At 35.4% G+C, this 19,514-nt stretch overlaps 1 protein-coding gene across 1 annotated transcript in view; it reads right to left on the minus strand.

The window, feature by feature from the left end:
* Window positions 1-19,514, minus strand: part of LOC145293974 (uncharacterized) — a 73,902-nt gene that overhangs the window by 8,633 nt on the left and 45,755 nt on the right. The window contains exons 2-7 of the mRNA XM_080140857.1: window positions 19,405-19,462; window positions 17,152-17,248; window positions 8,360-8,471; window positions 5,963-6,005; window positions 4,421-4,491; window positions 1,289-1,409 (exon numbers count right to left, since the gene is read on the minus strand). Of these exons, the coding sequence (XP_079996983.1) occupies window positions 1,289-1,409; window positions 4,421-4,491; window positions 5,963-6,005; window positions 8,360-8,471; window positions 17,152-17,248; window positions 19,405-19,462 (502 nt within the window). The remainder of the gene's footprint in view (window positions 1-1,288; window positions 1,410-4,420; window positions 4,492-5,962; window positions 6,006-8,359; window positions 8,472-17,151; window positions 17,249-19,404; window positions 19,463-19,514) is intronic.

Here is a 19,514-nt window from a genome sequence, read left to right on the forward strand (position 1 = left end):
AGACAGATAGACTAAGAAAAATATAATATAGATTTTAGTTTTAATTAACCTAAATTTGCAATTAATTCACCAAGAGCCATCCCTTTCTAAGTTTCTAGCTATTTCTCCGATCCCCTCTCACTGTACGTTGTTGGGTTCGACACTCTTATTGTATGCAATTTCTATCACTCTCGCTTCCATTACTATCGCTGTATTTATTAACAATCAAGGGTCATAAAGAAATAAAAAGATAAAAATATTCGAAGATTCGATTATAAACAAAAGGGAATATCACTACAACCTAGAGAGAGAGAGAGAGAGAGAGAGAGAGAGAGAGAGAGAGAGAGAGAGAGAGAGGGATTGGGGTGGGGAAGATGATATAACAAGTAGAAAGTGACTAATTTTGGATGAATGAGGTGTCTCTATGTATACCTGTGTATTCATTTGTGTGATTAGTAGAGAAAATCATGGAGAAAATAACATTTAGAAAAAAACAACAAAAAAACAAAAACAAGTGAAGCATGCATGGTCTCCCATAAGTGCACAGTGAACGAGGCATAAAAAAAATGTTCAAAAAAAGTTCAGCTCCCCCCCCCCGATTTAGCCCCCAAAGTTCCCAGGGGACGTCAAATTCTGGTGAAAATGAACAAACGGTGCAGTTTTAGGCCTTAACATATGCAAATTTAAGTTCTGCACCATGCAAAAAAAAAAAAAAAAAAAAAGAAATGACGAAGTCCATTATTTGCCCCCACTCTCCATTTAGCCCCCAAAGTCTCCAAGGCCTTAACATATTTAAATTTGAGTTCAGCACCATGCAAAACTGCTAAATAGATATATACAGAAAATTTTGGACAAATATGGTAAAATAGTCTAAAAAATGGAGTGTTTTTATTAGCCCTAAAAGAACCCCTGGGGCACACTCAAGAGTTATCGTGAAGTATAGACCAGCAAAATATATAGAAATCAGTTAATTACAACTTTTCAGAAAGTTTTATAATCCAAGGCATCAATTTTTTTTAAAAGCACAAAAGTGTCAATTTTAGCCATTTTAACCCGAAAGGCAGCCCTGGGGGGGGGGGGGGGGCAATCAGAGTTTCCCCGGAAAATCCGCTCTGTTACATTTTTACTCATATCATTTTTAATGTTTGTACAAAATTTTAAAAAATTCCAAGGCGTAGTTATTGAGAAAAGTGCTGACAGATGAACGGACGAACGGACAAGGATGAATTTGCAGGTTCACACTCCTTTTGTCGGGGGGAGGGGGCAAAAATTAATTGAAATAAACGAAACAGATGCCAAGTTTACTTACTCGCAAAGCTTCAAAAACCACGCTGAGGGTATGATAAATATTTCTGTATCTGTCCGAGATGAATGGCGGCCTGTTCATTGTTTCATTTGCGGATCGTTTACGGAATTGTAACATGCCCCATCTAGGAAGAGAGAAAGCGTGACAACTGAGTGTTATGCGGAGAATAAAGAAAGAATTCTTATTGTTTTATGTTTTATTTTCACGTTTTTCTTCTATGCTCATCCTACATACACGTTTCATTAATCTGAACTTTCCTAAACAGAGTTTCTTTCCAGGAACTTTCCATACGTGGAAGACATTTCCACAAGACTGTTTCCTTGCAGACTACAACATAGTCGTTTTTCAAATCCAATGTCAACAATAATAAAAATACTTATCGAGCTGTTCAGTTAAATAATAATAATTTTCTTTTTAATTTATCGTTTTTAGTAAGGAGAGTAGAAAGTGGACATTTGTTTTACTTTACAGCCTTGTAACTTTCATTTCCCCTTCTTTATCCTTTATTCCTCGTATTCCATGAGCGATGTTCCTGACAAAAACGGAAGAACTGCTATTTTCTAGATCAGAATCTATTCAATCTAACACTTATTGTTGGACAGATTTTGACTTTTAAGTAGTATTTTTTTTTTTAGCTCCTTACATCAAGTGGCGTTATGCCATGTCTGGGGTAATTTCCATAAAAAGAAAAAAAATTGTAGCATTAATTCATAATCCACTTGATAATCTCATTAATTTTTATCTTCGAGTGGCTTTGGTATTTGTAAGTTGTAATTCAGGTGTATATGCAGTCAAGCGTGGTGGTGGGAATGTCATGGTCTGATACTGCATGAGTGCTGCAGGTGTTGGTGAGTTACATTTTATTAAGGGAAACATGAAGTCCAACATGTACTATGAAATACTGCATGAGCATGTTTCCTCCCTCCAAAAACTGGGTCACAGGGCAGTGTTCCAGCATGATAATGGCCTCAAACACACCTTCAAGATGACCACTGCTTTATTGAAGAGGCTTAGGGTAAAGGTGATGGACTAGCCAAGCATGTCTCCAGACTTGAACCCAATAGAACATATTTGGGGGATCCTCAAGCGGAAGGTGGAGGTGTGCAAAGTCTCAAATATCCACCAGCTCTGTGATGTTGTCATGGAGAAGTGGAAGAGAATTCCAGTGGCTACTTGCGAAGCTCTGGATAGTAGATTTGTAGAGATAGAAAATAACCTCAGTTGTGAGAAAGCATTTGGAACAAACTGACTTTACGAGAACAGAAAGAGCAATGGATACAATGTATGAATTCCAAGAAAGTTTTGATGAGAAAAAAAGATCAAGAAGTTTCAGAGTCGATTTTCCCTCAAAAGCAAAACCATTCTTGAGAATCTCAGGAAGAAACAAGGCACGTATACAATTAAAAGACATCTATTATATAGATCTCACCTGTCTGTTTAAATGTATGTATGTATGTTTTTTTTTTTTTTTTTTTTTACATGGGGGTCACCACTTATCAAGGCCCGAAGGCCACTCAGGGATAAGGGTTATTGCGTGTACAGTAATCAATGAGATAGTATTGTAGTAATCATTAGTATTAGGGGTTTTGATAGAGTGTCTTACTTAAGGGGGCGGTTTGTCAGGAGTTTGTTTATGTTTGTATGTCTGCCTAAAACTTTCAACAGAGACGACGGATTTTCACGAGGTCAGTATTGCTTTGAAGCTCGACCCTTCGGATGACAAATATAAAAAAATTGGCTAAAAACATTCATTCCTTCACCCTCAACTGGGCACTTTTCTACAGGTATCTACATTTTCGAAAGTCATCCCCACTTTTTGATTAACTAGCCTTAATTTAAACATTCGTCACTTCCGGTCTATTATATAAATCTCACCTGTCTGTTAGTGTAAGTGTGTGTGTATGTGTATGTATGTATGTATGTATGCATGTATGTTTCGCTAAAACTTTCGACCCATGCGACCAACACTGACAAAATTGGTATCGTTTTAAAGCTCATTTTCCTGGCCGACAAATATCCAAAAATTGGCCAAAAACATTCATTCTTCACCGTCAACTGGGATGTTTTCTACAATCGCAATGGGTGCATCGATAAGACTGTTTGCTTTCTTTTCACCTCCTTTTTCTCTTGCACCTTATGGGTTCAAGCCTGCCTACTATTCCTAATTAAAAATTTTTTTTTTTGCGCTTGCATTGGTACTCACTGCTATTTTGAGTTGTTTGAATTAATTTTTTTTTGTTGCTCATTCAACACCCTTTGAACGCACCTCGACACCTCGACACACCCGCCAGGCACCCAGACTAATGTGCTTATAAAGCAAGGGAAAATATTTTATATACATAAATCAAGGGCCATAATCCTTATTAGGTTAGATAGTACTTGTACAGTTTAGTCAAGATATTAAAAAAATGAAAATATAAAGTACATATCTGTTATGGAATGAAGTTCTCCGAAAAAAATTTTCACTTAATTTCATCAAGTAGTTTTTATTTTACAGCGAAAAAACAATTTGTTATGATACCGAGCAAAAGGTTCGATTTTTAGAAAGAAAAGCTAGTTATTAAAGATGGGGAGGGAGTGTCGGCGCCTTACATGAAGTTATCTCCCATGTCGTTTCTAAAATTGAAACAAAAATTTAAAACAAATCTAAAATGTCTGCCTTCAATGTGCTCTCATAAAAACATGTTTTTCCGCTGTAAAAAAAAACTACTCAATCAAATTAAGTGAAATTTTTTTTTCGGAGATCTTCATGTCAAAACCTTTTTTTTCGATATTTTAATTTTTTAATGTCTTGATTAAACTGTACAAGTACCTGTTAGATAACTCAGCTTTAAAATTATTGACGTCTTCTTATGAAGACTACAGTTCTATTGAAAAAAAAACAAAACAAAAAAAAACCCAATAAAATAAGTTATGAATGCAACAAGTCTTTTAGAATTTCAGAAGAGGCTCTCATCTTCATCAGACAATCTACGACCTATTCTCATCCCCTAATCCATTCAGTTTGGATTTCCTTTTTCACCACCATTTCCTTCATTCTGGTCACATCAACTCTCACATTTATTCATGCATGTTTACAGTGATACGATAAACGTAGATTTTAAGTTGTTATCGATGAGGCATTTCATTACTAACCTGTTGGGAAGATGCAAACTATAAGCTCCAGTTGGGTTCCATGACCACCATCTCGGTCGCACGTTTGGAATCTGTTTAATAGAATATAAATAGAATTGTTATATATTGGGACCCTACACTAGTAAGTAGCGATTAGATTAATTAGTATGAATTTTGGTGAGAGTCACATTAGTACATGTCAGGATTACCTGGCGACAAACAGAAATATACGATCCCCTCGACATGAGTTTACACTGGCTCCTACTGTTATATATTGGAACCCTCCGTCAGTAAGTAGCGATTAGGTTAATTAGTATGAATTTCAACAAGGATTACATTAACTACATGTCAAGACAATATGTTATTCTAATTTTCTGTAAATATATTTATTGCTTATATATATATATATATATATATATATATATATATATATATATATATATATATATATGTTACCGTAAATCTGGATGTGTCCTGTTTATTATTTATTTATTTATTTATTTATTACTAAACGTTTCCATTGCTAATCGTTTTCTTTTTACGTTTTCTTGTTTACTATTCTTTTTATGATTGCTTTTACTTTTACGGGTCTGTGTGTTCTTATCAACGTTCTTACTTATACGTGTGTGTGTGTGTATGCGCTTACGTATGTTACGTGCAGTTCACTGTTATATGTGGGTGTGTGGGCGTGTGTTTTTATCCTTACACCGTTTTTTGCCTTGAAAGTCTTCGAGACGTGTACGTGCAAATGTATAATGCGTACATACCTGGTTGCCTTGGCCAGCGGGTGATACCTTCTTGCTCGCTGCTAATCTGCCATCTCGTGGGGAGTGGTACTTACTGCTGCACTGCAGACAGATGCATTAATGAACACAAGATGGGATTTGAAGCTTCAATCGCTTATTCAAGGCAAGCCTATATCTCGGACCCTGGTTGTCGGAGACTCGAAATCTTCTGTCTGCATTCTCTGCAGCCCAAAACCACTCTCAGCCCATGTGGTCGTCAACCGGAAGGCCTTGACCACAATTCCCGTGTTACCTCTAATTTCCGGTGCATTCTATCTAGGTCGTCAAAAGGCGACTTGAGTTTGACGCCTGTCAAACCCAACCTTTTCTGACCCTGCTAAATCGCTGATGGGAAACCCAAAATATGCTTATATAACTTCTATTTCTAAAACTACCTATATAGCAATTAAGCTGGGATTCCCAATACTACATATATATAGCTTGTGTAGCTTAATCGCCATATATATTTTATAAATTACTATATATATATATATATTAAGTAATGTGATTTATAATTTAAAAATTTAAAAAATTTTTAAAATTTAAAAATCAAAATTTAATTAAATTAAAAATCAGTTTCATAAGAAGGAACAACAACAAAGTCAATTATCTGTACGATCGTTTCGGAAATCCGTGCTTTTTATTTGTGGTATACATGAAGTCATATATATATATATATATATATATATATATAGAGAGAGAGAGAGATCAACATTTAATATCTCTTTACTATTGAGTATGAAAACTTGTATTAACAGAAGAATAAGAAGAATCTCACCGGGTGGAAATGATCTCCGTGCAGAGAAGATGGAATTTCAGATCTGTAAAATAAAACATGAACCCAAAATATAACCTTTGCTCTAATCAGGCTTGAATTCAGTAATCGACCCCAGAAGAAGTTAGGTGTGGGCAAGTGCACTGCGATGCATTTGGGGAGGAAAAATTCAGAGTTCACATACTCCCTCCACAACAGGAATATCAAAAAGTCTTTTCGTGAAGATGGCCTGAGTATTGCTGTCAGTTGCGATTTGCGTTGGACAAAGCAAATCTCTAAAATTGTCATTCTTGAAGGTTAGTTGGCATCACTTAGCAAGATCTTTATTGTCATCTCTTAAACTCTCTATTTAAAACTGTATACAACTATGGTGTTACCACGCTTGAATTTCTAAATTCTAATTGGTTAATAAAAATCCATAGCCTTGAGTCCCTAAGAGGCATAGGCCATTTACAACTTTGTAGATGCTTTTGTAGTGACTGAGTTCTTTTTACGGGATGAGGGTGCTGGTCCCACGCCCAACCTTCCCAGAAGGTACATACAGCACCTAGCCTTGCCAAATGGTCACCCGTCTGGTACTGGCCAGGTTCAATGTTGCTTAACTTCAGTGATCTGGCGAGAACTGGTGTGTCAACGTGATTGTGCCATACTTAATAAAAATATTGGACTATAATTTCAAACTGAACACCTTATTTAATTCGCTGTCACATGAAGGCATTTCAACAGGAACTTGTTTACATTGGACTAGAAGACATCCATGTTGTAGTCAACTGGAAAGCAGGCCCACAGTACAGAGTTCCACAGGCAAAAAGTTCAAGGAAAGAAGCTTTGTTCATGGAATTTGCATTTAGATAAGAAATTGTTGACATTGGTAGTAGCTAGACGAGTGTTTGTTGTGAATATTTTGCAGGAGAAACCATAGATTAAAACTCAGTCGAGTACCTTGTTAATAATAGTTTCTATATCCAATGCATCTTAGCAATTCTTTTTTATTAGGTAGTGACAAGTTTTCCACAGCTATTTTCTTGAGTTTGTTTCAATGATCTTCAGCTGAACTTTGCTAGGGGCTGTTTCCCTCAACACCCAAATCAACAGAATCTAAACCGTTCCTGTAATGACCTTTTCTTTGTTGATTATGGTGTAATGCTGATCCTGTGCAGTTCTAGGAGGTCTAGCCAGCCATGCTTTGCCTTCTCTCTACAAGAAAGTGATTAGTTCATTGCTAATCGTCTGAGGCACCCCTACTGAGGAATTTTGACAGGGCTGCTCAGGTATCCTTTGCAGGATCAGATTGCTCCTCCTCTGGGGTGCTGAATTTTCAATCCTACTTTCTGGCTTTTGTGTTACATTTCTCACTGTGAGAGAGAAATAAATAAGCTTTGCAAACATCCTCTCTCATTGGACTTGAGTAATTAATAATATTATGCCTTGTGATGAAGTCTGTTTTAATTTTTATTACATATGATGAGCAAGTGCTGCAAATTGTACAATTGTCGCGACTATATTCTGTATTTTCATCATCATTAAGCAACAACTTCAGTACATAAAAAATTTGAGGGTACGAGTATTTAGCAGAGACGCCAACAAGTGGAAAAAAAAAGGGTAAAAAAATTCAAATGCATAACAAATAAATGCTATCAAAGGCAAGATAAGTTACTCTTCTACCTACCTGGATAACTTTTGTGTGATTTAACGAAATTTAAAGTGTTTAATCGGTTTGAAAAACAAACAGTGTTGAATTGGTAAGTTAAATTGGCAATCAACATGGCCAATGAAAACACAGTGTCTTTGGAGCGGCAATAATAGTTTTAAAAGTCCAAAATAAATAAAATCCATCCATCCAGCGCAGCTGAGATTGATCTCATTACATGAGTTTGTAGTGTAATTCAAATCTTGTCGGTAGCTGAATACTTGATGCTTTGCCAGGCCTATCAAAGGTATTTTTATCATGACGCCATCACTAGATGGGGTGCCTGTCATGGCTTAAGAGAATCCCATCTATCCTTGCAAGAAAGATAGACCACACCAGTTTCTCAACCTGGTATTTTACTTTGCAGTACATATAGCGTCTCGCCTCCCCAAATATTCACCCATCTGGTACTGGCCAGGCTCAGTGTTGCTTAACTTCAGTGATCTGGCAAGAACCGGTGTGTCAATGTGATTGTGCCGTATATATAAATAAAAGACTGATAGAAAGCCAGCTAATAAATGTCGCTGTGACACTTTGTGACACTTATTGGGCGGATTTTTTTATTTTTGGACATTGCGATAACACAAACAGAAATTCATTTGCAAAGATTGTCGAAAAAGGTGGAGAGTACTGGAAATCACCAGTTGTGATGATCTGTGTGAGAACTTCTAGTGGGTGGATAATAATAATAATAAAGTTCAGATACTTACCTTGCAAAGTTGACATACCATATCTCTTTATCAAAAGGTGTGACATCACTGCGAGAAGAACCAACCATCAGTTGAGTAAATGGAAGTGCCATCTCCACTGACCAATAATGACCTGGTAAATAAGAGTAATCAATAATGAAAAGATTTGGATCAACAAAGATGATATCATTATGATCATCGACTTCCAAACTGACCTATCTCTGGCCAGGTCTTTATTTATCCCCTTATCTCTCTTTGCCAAGAACTTTGCAGCTAATTCTAACCTTTGCGACCAAGGCCGCCAACCCCCAATATTTCCTCCTGTATCAGAAAACACACTATGTGATATACATATATCTGTAGGTGATGTAGCCAAGCTAATCAAAAACATTGATTCTAGTAAAGCAACCAGCCCCGACGGTATTCCAATTATAATACTCAAAAAACTTCAACCAGAACTTGCGCCCATACTTACAAACTGTTTAAACGTTGTCTTAAGGAGAATTGCTTCCCATCACCCTGGAAAATCTCATCAGTATGCCCTGTATTTAAGAATTTAGGTGATCGCTCATCCCCCTCTCAGTACAGGCCAATAAGTCTCCTGTGTGTCAGGAGTAAGTTGCTTAAATCTGTGTTGAATAGAGAAGTAATCAACCATCTCAGCAAAAATAACCTTCTTAGTGACACACAATATGGTTTACGTTCTGCTAGATCTACAGCAGATGTGCTTAAAGTTATATCTCATAGGATTAGCAAATCTCTCGACAGAGGCAACTTTTCTAGGGCAATTGCTCTTGACATATCTAAGGCCTTTGATAAGGTATGGCATGAAGGTTTACTTCACAAGATCTCTAGCTATGGTATAGCTGGAAATGTTTTCTCAATTATTAAATCATTTCTTTCTGATAGGTTCATAAGAGTAGTAGTTGAGGGGCAAAAATCAGAAGCTCACAGTATTAATGCTGGAGTCTCTCAAGGGTCCATCCTGGGCCCAACTCTTTTCTTGATCTACCTTAATGATCTTCCAAATCACATCCTTACATCATTTGTAAACATTTATGCTGATGACACTACTATCTATGGTAGCACATCTGAGTCAGTAAACGACCAAGTTCTCTCCGATTCTCTCTCCCCTGATCTTGAGCACCTAGTACAATGGGGAAAGAAGTGGCTGGTTACTTTTAATGCATCTAAAACCAAGCTTCTATCTTTACATCATCAACGCTTTTATCCCCATCTGGCATCAATTGAAATGAATGGCTCTCATCTTGGGGAGGCTTCATGTTTTGACTAGCTTCTTGGCTTGACCTTTACTCCTGATCTTAAATGGAACAGGTGCATCAAATCTGTTGCCAAGGCCGCTGGAAAAATGGTGGGATCCTTCTATTGATTTAGTAGATATCTCACTGCTGATGCAATTCTCTATCTATATAAGAGCCAGGTACGTCCAAGGATGGAATACTGTTGCCACATCTGGGCAGGAGCTGCTAGAAAGGACTTGTCCTGCCTTGACAGAATTCAAAATAGACTTCGTAGCCTCGTAGGAGATATCCTTTTCTCTTTCCTGCAACCTCTATCTCACAGAAGAGATGTTGCGAGTTTGTTTCTGCTGTATCATTATTTTCATGGAAAGTGTTCGACTGAGCTTCAGTCTATGGTCCCCCCTCGCCAAACTTTCACAAGAAACACTCGTCTAGTTGAAAACACTATCAATAATTCCCCCCACTCTTTATCTGTGCCTAAACCTAAACGTAGATTCCATGAACAAAGCTTCTTTCTTAGAACTGCACGCCTATGGAATTGTCTTCCGTTTTCCTGCTTTCCAGCTGATTACAATACGGTTGTCTTCAAGTCTAACGTAAACAAGTTCTTGATGAGGCCTTCCACTTGTTAACAAATTTACCAAATTTCCATTACTAACGATTACTATATTGTCCAATTTCTATTGTACACTCTTTAACCCTTATCCTCGAGTGGCCTCTTGGCCTTGATAAGTGGTGATGCCTATGTAAAGAAAAAACGCAAATCCATCCTTATCACTTTTTCTGATGTGAAATGGATTCGCTACCACAATTGTTCTGCAGTGTTCTAATTTTAATGAAATATGTTCTGATGAACTCATAGTACTTGTGCCTGCTTGATCTACATATTCCCAACTAACCTGACAAGCAGCAAAATTCCACCAATTCACTGTGGAGGTTTCTAGGAGCCGGAAAGCCTCTACTCATAGTTTCTTCCCTCAGACTGCTAGAAATTTTCTCCCCATTTCCTGCTTTCCTGACTATACTAACCTGCAGAAGTTTAAATATAATGTGAATAGACATCTTGCTGCTCAACTCTCTATATATTATTCCTGTAGATATGGTCTTAACTAGTAGCACCTTACGATCCAAGTGGCTATATGTCTTGTTTCGGGTGAATAAAAGTAAAAGAAAAATCTACTAACCCAAGAACTTTCATCCTTTCTTTCGATGTAGCTACACCACCAGAGTCTCCTGCTCTGTACACATCTCCCTATGTTTTCAAAATTTAATCTTCGTCTGAGATCAACAGATCTAAGGCTTTTTTTTTTTACATAAAAATTATCACTTATTAAGGCCCAGAGGCCACTCGAGGATGAAACTTAAAGATTGTATAGTAGTCAATGGGACAATATCGTGGTAATCGTTAGTTGTGGAAATTTGGTAAATTGGATTACTTAAGGGGACAGCTCATCAAGAACTTGTTCACATTGGGCTTGAAGATGACCATATTGTAGTCAGCTGGAAAGGAGGCAAACGGAAGAGAGTTCCACAGGTGTGCAGTTCTAAGAAAGAAGCTTTATTCATTGAATCTACGTTTAGGTTTAGGCACAGATAAAGAGTAGGGGAAATTATTAATAGTGTTTCTCATGAAAGTTTGATGAGGAGGGATCATAGATTGGAGCTCAGACGAACACTTGCCATGAAAATAATGATAAAGCAGAGACAGGCTTGCAATGTTTCTTCTGTGAGAAAGAGGTTGTAGGGAAGAGAAAAGGGCATCTCCTATTACGAAGTATATTTTGAATTCTGTCAAAGCAGGATAAAGTCGTTCTAGCAGCTTCTTCCCAGATGTAGCAACAGTGCACAATCCTTGGACGTATCTGGCTCTTATATAGGTAGAGAATTGCATCAACAGTGAGATATCTACTGGATCAATAGAAGGATCCCACCATTTTTCTCAGCAATCTTGCCAACTGATTTGATGTACGTGTTCCATTTCAGATCAGGAGTAAAGGTCAAGCCAAGAAGCTTGTCAAAACATGAAGACTACTCAAGATGAGAGCCATTCATTTCAATTGATGCCAGATGGGGATCAAAGCATGCCAGATGGGGATCAAAGCGTTGATGATGTAAAGATAGAAGCTTGATTTTAGATGCATTAAAAGTAACCAGTCACCTCTTTCCCCATTCTACCACGTGTTCAAGATCAGAGGAGAGAGAATCGGAGAGAACTTGGTCGTTTACAGCCTTTGATGTGCTGCCATAGATGGTAGTGTCATCAGCATAAATGTTTACAAATGATTTAAGGATGTGATTTGGAAGATCATTGATGTAGATCAAGAAGAGAGTTGGGCCCAGGATGGACTCCTGAGGGACTCCAGCATTAATACTGTGAGCTTCTGATTTTTGCCCCTTAACCACGACTCTTATGAACCTATCAGAGAGAAATGATTTAATAATTGAGAAAACATTTCCAGCTATACCATAGCTAGAGATCTTGTGAAGTAAACCTTCATGCCATACCCTATCAAAGGCCTTTGATATGTTGAGCAATTACCCTAGAAAGGAAACCTCCATCGAGAGATTTGCTAATCCTAAGAGATATAACTTTTAACATATCTGCTATAGATCTAGCAGAACATAAACCATATTGCATGTCACTAAGAAGGTTATTTTTGCTGAAGTGTTTGAATACTTCTCTATTCAACACAGATTCCAGCAACTTACTCATAACGCACAGGAGACTTATTGGTCTGTACTGAAAGGAAGAAGACTGATCACCTGAATTCTTAAATACAGGGCATACTGATGAGATTTTCCAGGGTGATGGGAAGCAATTCTCCTTAAGACAATGCTTAAACCGCTTTGTAAATATGGGCGCTAATTATGGTTGAAGCTTTTTTGAGCACTATAATAGGAATGCTGTCAGGGTCAGTTGCTTTACTAGAATCAATGTTTTTAATGAGCTTGGCAACATCATGTGCAGATAATTGTATGTTGCATAGCATGTTTTTTGATACAGGAGGAAATACTGGAAGGTTGGTGGCATTGATCGCCTAGGGTAGAATTAGCTGCAAAGTTCTTGGCAAAGAGTTTGGCTTTGTCTGATGCTGACGAGATTACTTCAGGTCCATTGATGATAGCTTCTGTTCAGGATCCTGTTTGCTATTTGCTAAAACTGGTGGGAACCAAGCTGCTGATCAGCTACTTTGGACTTAACGAACTGAGCATACAACTCTCGCATGTTCTTTATTACTCTTTGACAGTGGTTACTGGTAGTCCTGAAAATGGCTTTAATCTCAGTACATCTGTTACGGTGGAAGGAATGGAAAAAGTGAGTTCTGTGTGCAATGGCAGCAGCACATTCTGGAGAGAACCACGGCTAACTGTTAGGTTTTGCTGGAATTTTTTCGAGGGTATGAAACGATCTATATTTACAATTAACTATTCTGTCAGGTCTGATACTATAGAGGACACATCCTTTTTAAACATGGAACGCACCAGTAATACTATTTCCAAAATAACTGAATTCGGCATTAAATAACCCGAAAAGGGTTGATATGCTGTAAACAACAAAAACAAACCAAACTCTACAAATAAATATTTGAAGATATAAAGAACTTGAAGCATAAAAACTATTTCCAAAATAACTGGATTTCGCATTAAAGAACCCAAAAAGAGTCGATATGCCATAAAACAAAACAACCAAACCAAACCAAACCAAACCAAACTAAGATTCACAGTGCACATTCATCTTATTATTCTCATACAAAGCGGTAGAAGTTGTTTGGTGTTTCCACTGTTTTTAAGGATTTTTCACATTATACTTATGCAGTGGAAGGAGCATAATGATTGCCACTATGGTCTGTATATTTGAGATGCCATATTCAAGCTTGTATAATTTATTTATTGTTATTTAAATGTTTTCATGTGTTTGCATTGTGAAATCGGTTCATTTTTTATATTAATTGTATTTTTATTTTGTTGTAAACATAGATAATTAATAGGGTACTTCTCTAACAACCTTAATCAGAAAGCCCACATATAGGAACGTTCCTTTCTCAATAAAATGGACTATACTGAAAAAAAAAAAATCAAAATCATACACCACTAAATCCAAATTCTGTAACCTTTGCATTCGGAAGCTGTTAAGATAATTACATCCCCTCAAAATAAAAATGCAGTTAATACAAAAATGATCTGATTTCGCAATGCAAACATATGAGAAATATTAAATACAGCCAGTTCGAAATCACCTTGCTAAATTAAATAGCACCTAAAACTATTTTTGTAGAAAAACCTGTATAATAAAATTCTTCATGAAAATTTTCTAGATTTCATATAAAATTAAACTTAGAAACTCACCTATAATATACTAATTAGTGTAGGTTTCCAGAACTTATGGATTACTTTCCTAGTAATGCTCATAATTAGAGTCCAGTCCTCTACAGTTATAAGAAGCAATCCCATATAATCTTAAACTTTCTCACATCTGAATTCCACAAAATGTATTTATCATTATTGTTAACTTTATCTGCACTTAGCTTCTCCATTTTTGATTACTAGAAACGGCGTTTAAATTAATTTAATTTATTTTAAATTAATTAATTTAATTAATTAAAAATATTTAAATAAAAAATCATGCTTATTTGAATAGCTTTCACATTAACATTGAATGACATGGTTATTGACATACCTTTGAATATACTTTCCTTTATAACTTTAAAAATCATGTTTATAATTATAAACTTAAATATAGGCGAATATTTTGGCTTATTTTCATTTTTATTTTCTTTAGTATCTAGTATGTATTATAACATTATCTTTAAGTATAGCTCTGTTATAAATGTATTCTAGTTAAATTAAATTTACAATATTTAATTTATTTTAAATTATAAATCTGTGACAACGATCATGGAAACAAGCGTCCCAGGATGGTGAGTATTGTAAAAAGTCACTGACATTCGAACTCGAAACCCGACCGATAGGAAAGGAAAAGGTGACATATGCAAATTAAGACTCAGTCGAATTTGCGCATATAAAACAGCCGGTATTTCTTTCATTGGAGAGAATATTTTCCTTTTTGACTCGGAGTCATTTGAACGTACGGCTAATTAGCATGCCAGCGGTAAGAAAGAAATACGGATTTTTATGTGCTCATATTCGACTCCGTCTTAATTTGCATATGTCACCTTTTCGTTTCCTATCAGTCGGGAGGAATGGTTGATTGATTTGGACTTGCGTATTATAATATTTAAAACCGTGAAATTGCGTACATATCTATTAGGTTGGTGCAAAAATAATGTCGTTTTTGACGTTCAACCACATATATAAAAACGACATTATTTTTGTACCAACCTAATATATAACAAGTTGTCACACATATAGGTTTGTTTGAGTTTGTGCCAGTGTGTGTGTGTGTGTGTGTGTGTGTGTGCGCGCGCGCGTGTTCGTGCGAGTTCAATGGGAGAGAATTGCCCTCCCTTTGTTTTAGCTCGCGTCAAACTATATTTATAAATTTAATAATTTGTATTAGTGACTTCTTTCTTTGTTTCCTTTCTTTAGTTATTTCCCCCTTCTTTTCTTTCTATTTTCTTTTCTTGGGAGCTTCATATCAACCGGTTGTAAATGCCTGGTTTACGGTGATTCCGATAACCCAATTACCATCACTAATTAGCTTAGATAAAGTATTTTATATTTCTTTTTTATTTTAATATTTGATGGGACCATACGGAATTTTCTTTATCTCTTGTAGTGGCCTATATTCTATTATAACTTTAATATTTTAATACTTTTATATATTACTTTTAAAATATAAATTAATTGTATAAGAAAATAGATTACTTGTGACCCGTTGGGCCAATATATGTTATGACTAACTATAGACTAGTGAGTATATTGAGTATGAAAAAATATGCGCGCTTACGCGTACAAAAATGGCCACCGCTTTTAACATAAAGAATTACATTGCTAAATATCCGGAAAAATACTTATTTGCGGAAAATTTAAATGCGATATTCGTTTTCAGCATACTCGAAAACCGTTATAAATGTTAAAGTGGAAACCAAGTAAAAATTTACCAGATTTTGTGTTTTTATATTTACTTTAAACAAAAACGCTACGTTATATACAGTATTGGTCATCCGTATCTTAAAATTTATCTGACGTCATTTCCGCCGAATGGCTTTGTAAACAAAGAAGTGTGATTCTTAACGAAAGCACTTATCACGGCTATGACTTTTATCCGTTTTTAATAGGCTAAAAGTCTATTGTTTGCATAATCTTCACAGTATTAATACATTTTTGCAAGTAATTTTAACGTCTTTAAATTGGCAGATTTTTTTGTCAATTCTAATACAATAGTAGTTTCCAAATTATGCAGACAAAATTACCCGAATATTACTGAACGATTGAAAAAAAAAAAAAAAAAACATTAATCGTGTTAACAGGTGAAAAATTTCGGCCATTTTGTTTAAATCAAAACATGAAATTACCTCCCTTCTGAATTCTTCTGTGTCTTACGATCGTTTTCATCAAATTCTATTTTTATTTTCTTTAATAAATAATTTTTTACCTCATCGATTTTTGTAATTTTTTGATATAATCATCTTAAAAATACGAGGAATACGAAGATATCATTGTTTTCATGTGAAATTCAGTATTACGATTTCCGAAATTTAGTCCCAAAAGTGTAGAAGCGCCGAATATCCTTTTATCTCTTAGATTCTTTTAGGCTTTTCACGCAAGCTTTTTAGTTTTTCAATCTATTTGCTAAATAGCAACATTTTTATGACTGCCTATAAACGTTGTTTTTCTAAAAACATTTCCTCTGACGAGATGAGCCATTTATTAAAAATCCATGGGTTAAGGAAAAAAAACAAAACAAAAAAAATTTTCAATTTTGTATTATTTGTCAAATAATAAATTTGTTTTAGTTTTTTATTAATTTACTGAATTTAATTTCAAATTTTCGTTTATACTATTGCTGTCTTTCGTAGATTGAGCTTCTTTATCTGAATTGGGAACGTCGTATAAATATTGATATTAATATTTATATAGACTTTAATTTTACAGTATTATACAAGCTGTAAGCTGAAAATATTTCAAAAGTTTAGTCAATTTATGTATACACACACACACACATACACACACACACACATATATATATATATATATATATATATATATACAATATTTATTTAAAAATAAGTATTGATAATTATTTTATGCCTACAGTGTTTAATGCTTATGCAATTATCAGTGTAAGAAGTGATAATTACTGCTGGTCAGAAGATTCAAAACCAATCACAAGGCAACCCTTGACTTCATAGGCTAGCATCTTACCTCCAGGCCACTGGCAACTAACACAAGAATTGAAGAAAATTAATGCTTATAAATGCTATGTCGGTAGGTATACATAATAAACAGTCAGAGAGTATTCAACAAACGGAAGTCAATACTTATCAAATACGTCTTTACATCTCTTCGAATACTGTGTTTTTCTAGTCTGGTTTGAAATTGCATTTTTGTTTGTTTGTCACGTCATGCTTTTTATTATTAGAACTTCACCTTGAATCTGTGCATTATTGATTTCGGCATCCGTGTAGATGGCACTTGCGGCTAAACTCTCCCAATTCGGTAACGGTTCTCCGCCATCAATATAAGCCTATTCAAACAAAACAAAACAAAACAAAAAACAAAACATATACTTTAATTACAAAGGTTGGAGGTCAAGCGCATGGTTAAACTTAAATTAACAATAATGCAATCATGAACTATAATTCATTAAATGTGTATGTAGATAGGATGAAAAATGTATATTTGTCAGAGAAATTGACTGTGTATGAATTATGATATGCACGTATGCATGCGTAAGGAGAGGAGGGAACATCAAGTGTAATTTTGGCGAATCTCAGGAAACATGCAGATTTTAAAAACAGTTTGTGTTATGTTTAAGCAATTCTCATCTTTAATATAAGGTATGCAGCAAGTTCGCTGGAGCACGATCTGTTAAAGTACTTGTAAAACAAGTACAGAGATGCAATATTGTGGCGATGACACAAGGAACGGAGCTTGGTAGACAATGTGGAACCTATTAGGGAATTATTTTTTGGACCCTGTTCAAGAGGAAGAAACTAGTATGTTATCCGATATACACTCGATACTTATATAGATCTAATATAGCCCACAGGCCAGCAGCACTAATTTCAGGAGGAAGTGTCTAGAGAAGATCAAATTCACAAGCGGTCACCAGCTGCATGTATATTTGGAGAAATGACGGCGTTCTGCTTTTGCAGTTCTTGCAGGGAGGTATCAACCTCCAACTACAAACAACGCCTGGTAATCTCAAATGGTCACCCATCTGGTACTGACCGGGCTCAATGTTGCTTAACTTCAGTGATTTAACTTGAATCGGTGTGTTAGCGTGATTATACCGTATATAGATCTGGTATAAACTTACTTTGAAAAGGAGATAATTAACCTCGGAATATTAGCAAAACGTGAACACTGCATAAGACAGAAGTGATCAATGATTAAAAAAAAATATGTAGAAAATAAAAGATAATAATTACATTATATATCATCTCCTTGCGACTATGACTAGCATTCACTCCTTGTAAAACATAACAGAAAACGTTGCTTCGTTAGTATTATCATGTTATATTACCTAAAATATTCATATCTCTACTATTATATAAAAAGAAAACTGTGTGTGTGTGTGTGTGTGTGAGTTTGTCCCCTGTGAACTCTGAATCGGTTGGGCCGTTTCTTTTTAACTTTCACACAAAATGTACTTTATGTATTTGTCAGTATTCTTAGATAGATTCTTAGTGTATCGGAATGTCTTCGATATTATCGGTAATCGATACTCGGGAAATTACGATGAAAGAAGGAACAGGTGATTTTGACCAAAGTTAACACCTTACGCAGCCTAACATCACAAGTGCATTCGAGAAGTTTTATTACCACACAAGCAAAAAGGTCCAGTCTGACATATAAAATCAACATTAGGTACCTTGATATGACAGGGACGCATTCGAAATAAATGTTTTGATTCAAAGCACAACTGAACCATGATACTTGACCTCTTCCTTCTAAACTTAAATTCAAATCATTATCATTGCACAAACAGAAAGACCAGGCATACAAAATCAACAGTAGGTTATTTGATAAGGCAGGGACGTGTTCAAAAGGAATGTTTCTGTTTAGAGCACAATTGAACCATGTTACTTGACTTTTGCATTTTAAACTTAATTTCAAGGCATTATATATAAAATAATTTTATAAAATCAACAGTAGGTTTTCTGCAGTGCAATGTAGAATACAATGTATTGTGGACTAAACTTCTGTGTAGAGGCATATGAAGCTTCCTCTCGGTGTACTGTGATGGGTTTCCAACTAGAGCAGGCAATCGATTGATTTGATTGAATAATAGTCGATTTCACTGATTTCGATGACAATAAAATATAGGATTGTGAAACAGTTGTTGATCATGATTCAATCCCGGCTAACACCGAGTCTCCCTGCGAGTAAAATCATAAAATTACGTCACTAATTTATTAGGTTGGTGCAAAAATAATGTCATTTTTTGACATAAAGGAACATCTAAAAACGACATTATTTTTGCACCAACCTAATACTTTTTCATATAATATTATTATCATTTCTGATGACCTAAATAATGTAAAAAAACAAACAAAAAAACAAAAACAAAAAACAAAACAAAAGCAAAACAAAACACCCACTGTTAAATTTTATTACAAAGAGTGAAGAATTCATTTGGAATTTATAAAAACAAAAGATAAACATAATTAACATTACCTTTGTGAGCAAAACATCCCAAATTGTCCCAAAAGCGTTTATTCCAATTTCCTTGTACCTAAAAAAAATAAAATATGTATCAATAATCTCTGTCACACACACACACACAC

This window comes from Euprymna scolopes, chromosome 15, assembly GCF_053919585.1.
Source record: "Euprymna scolopes isolate OS-2025 chromosome 15, ASM5391958v1, whole genome shotgun sequence".
Classification (NCBI taxonomy): domain Eukaryota; kingdom Metazoa; phylum Mollusca; class Cephalopoda; order Sepiida; family Sepiolidae; genus Euprymna; species Euprymna scolopes.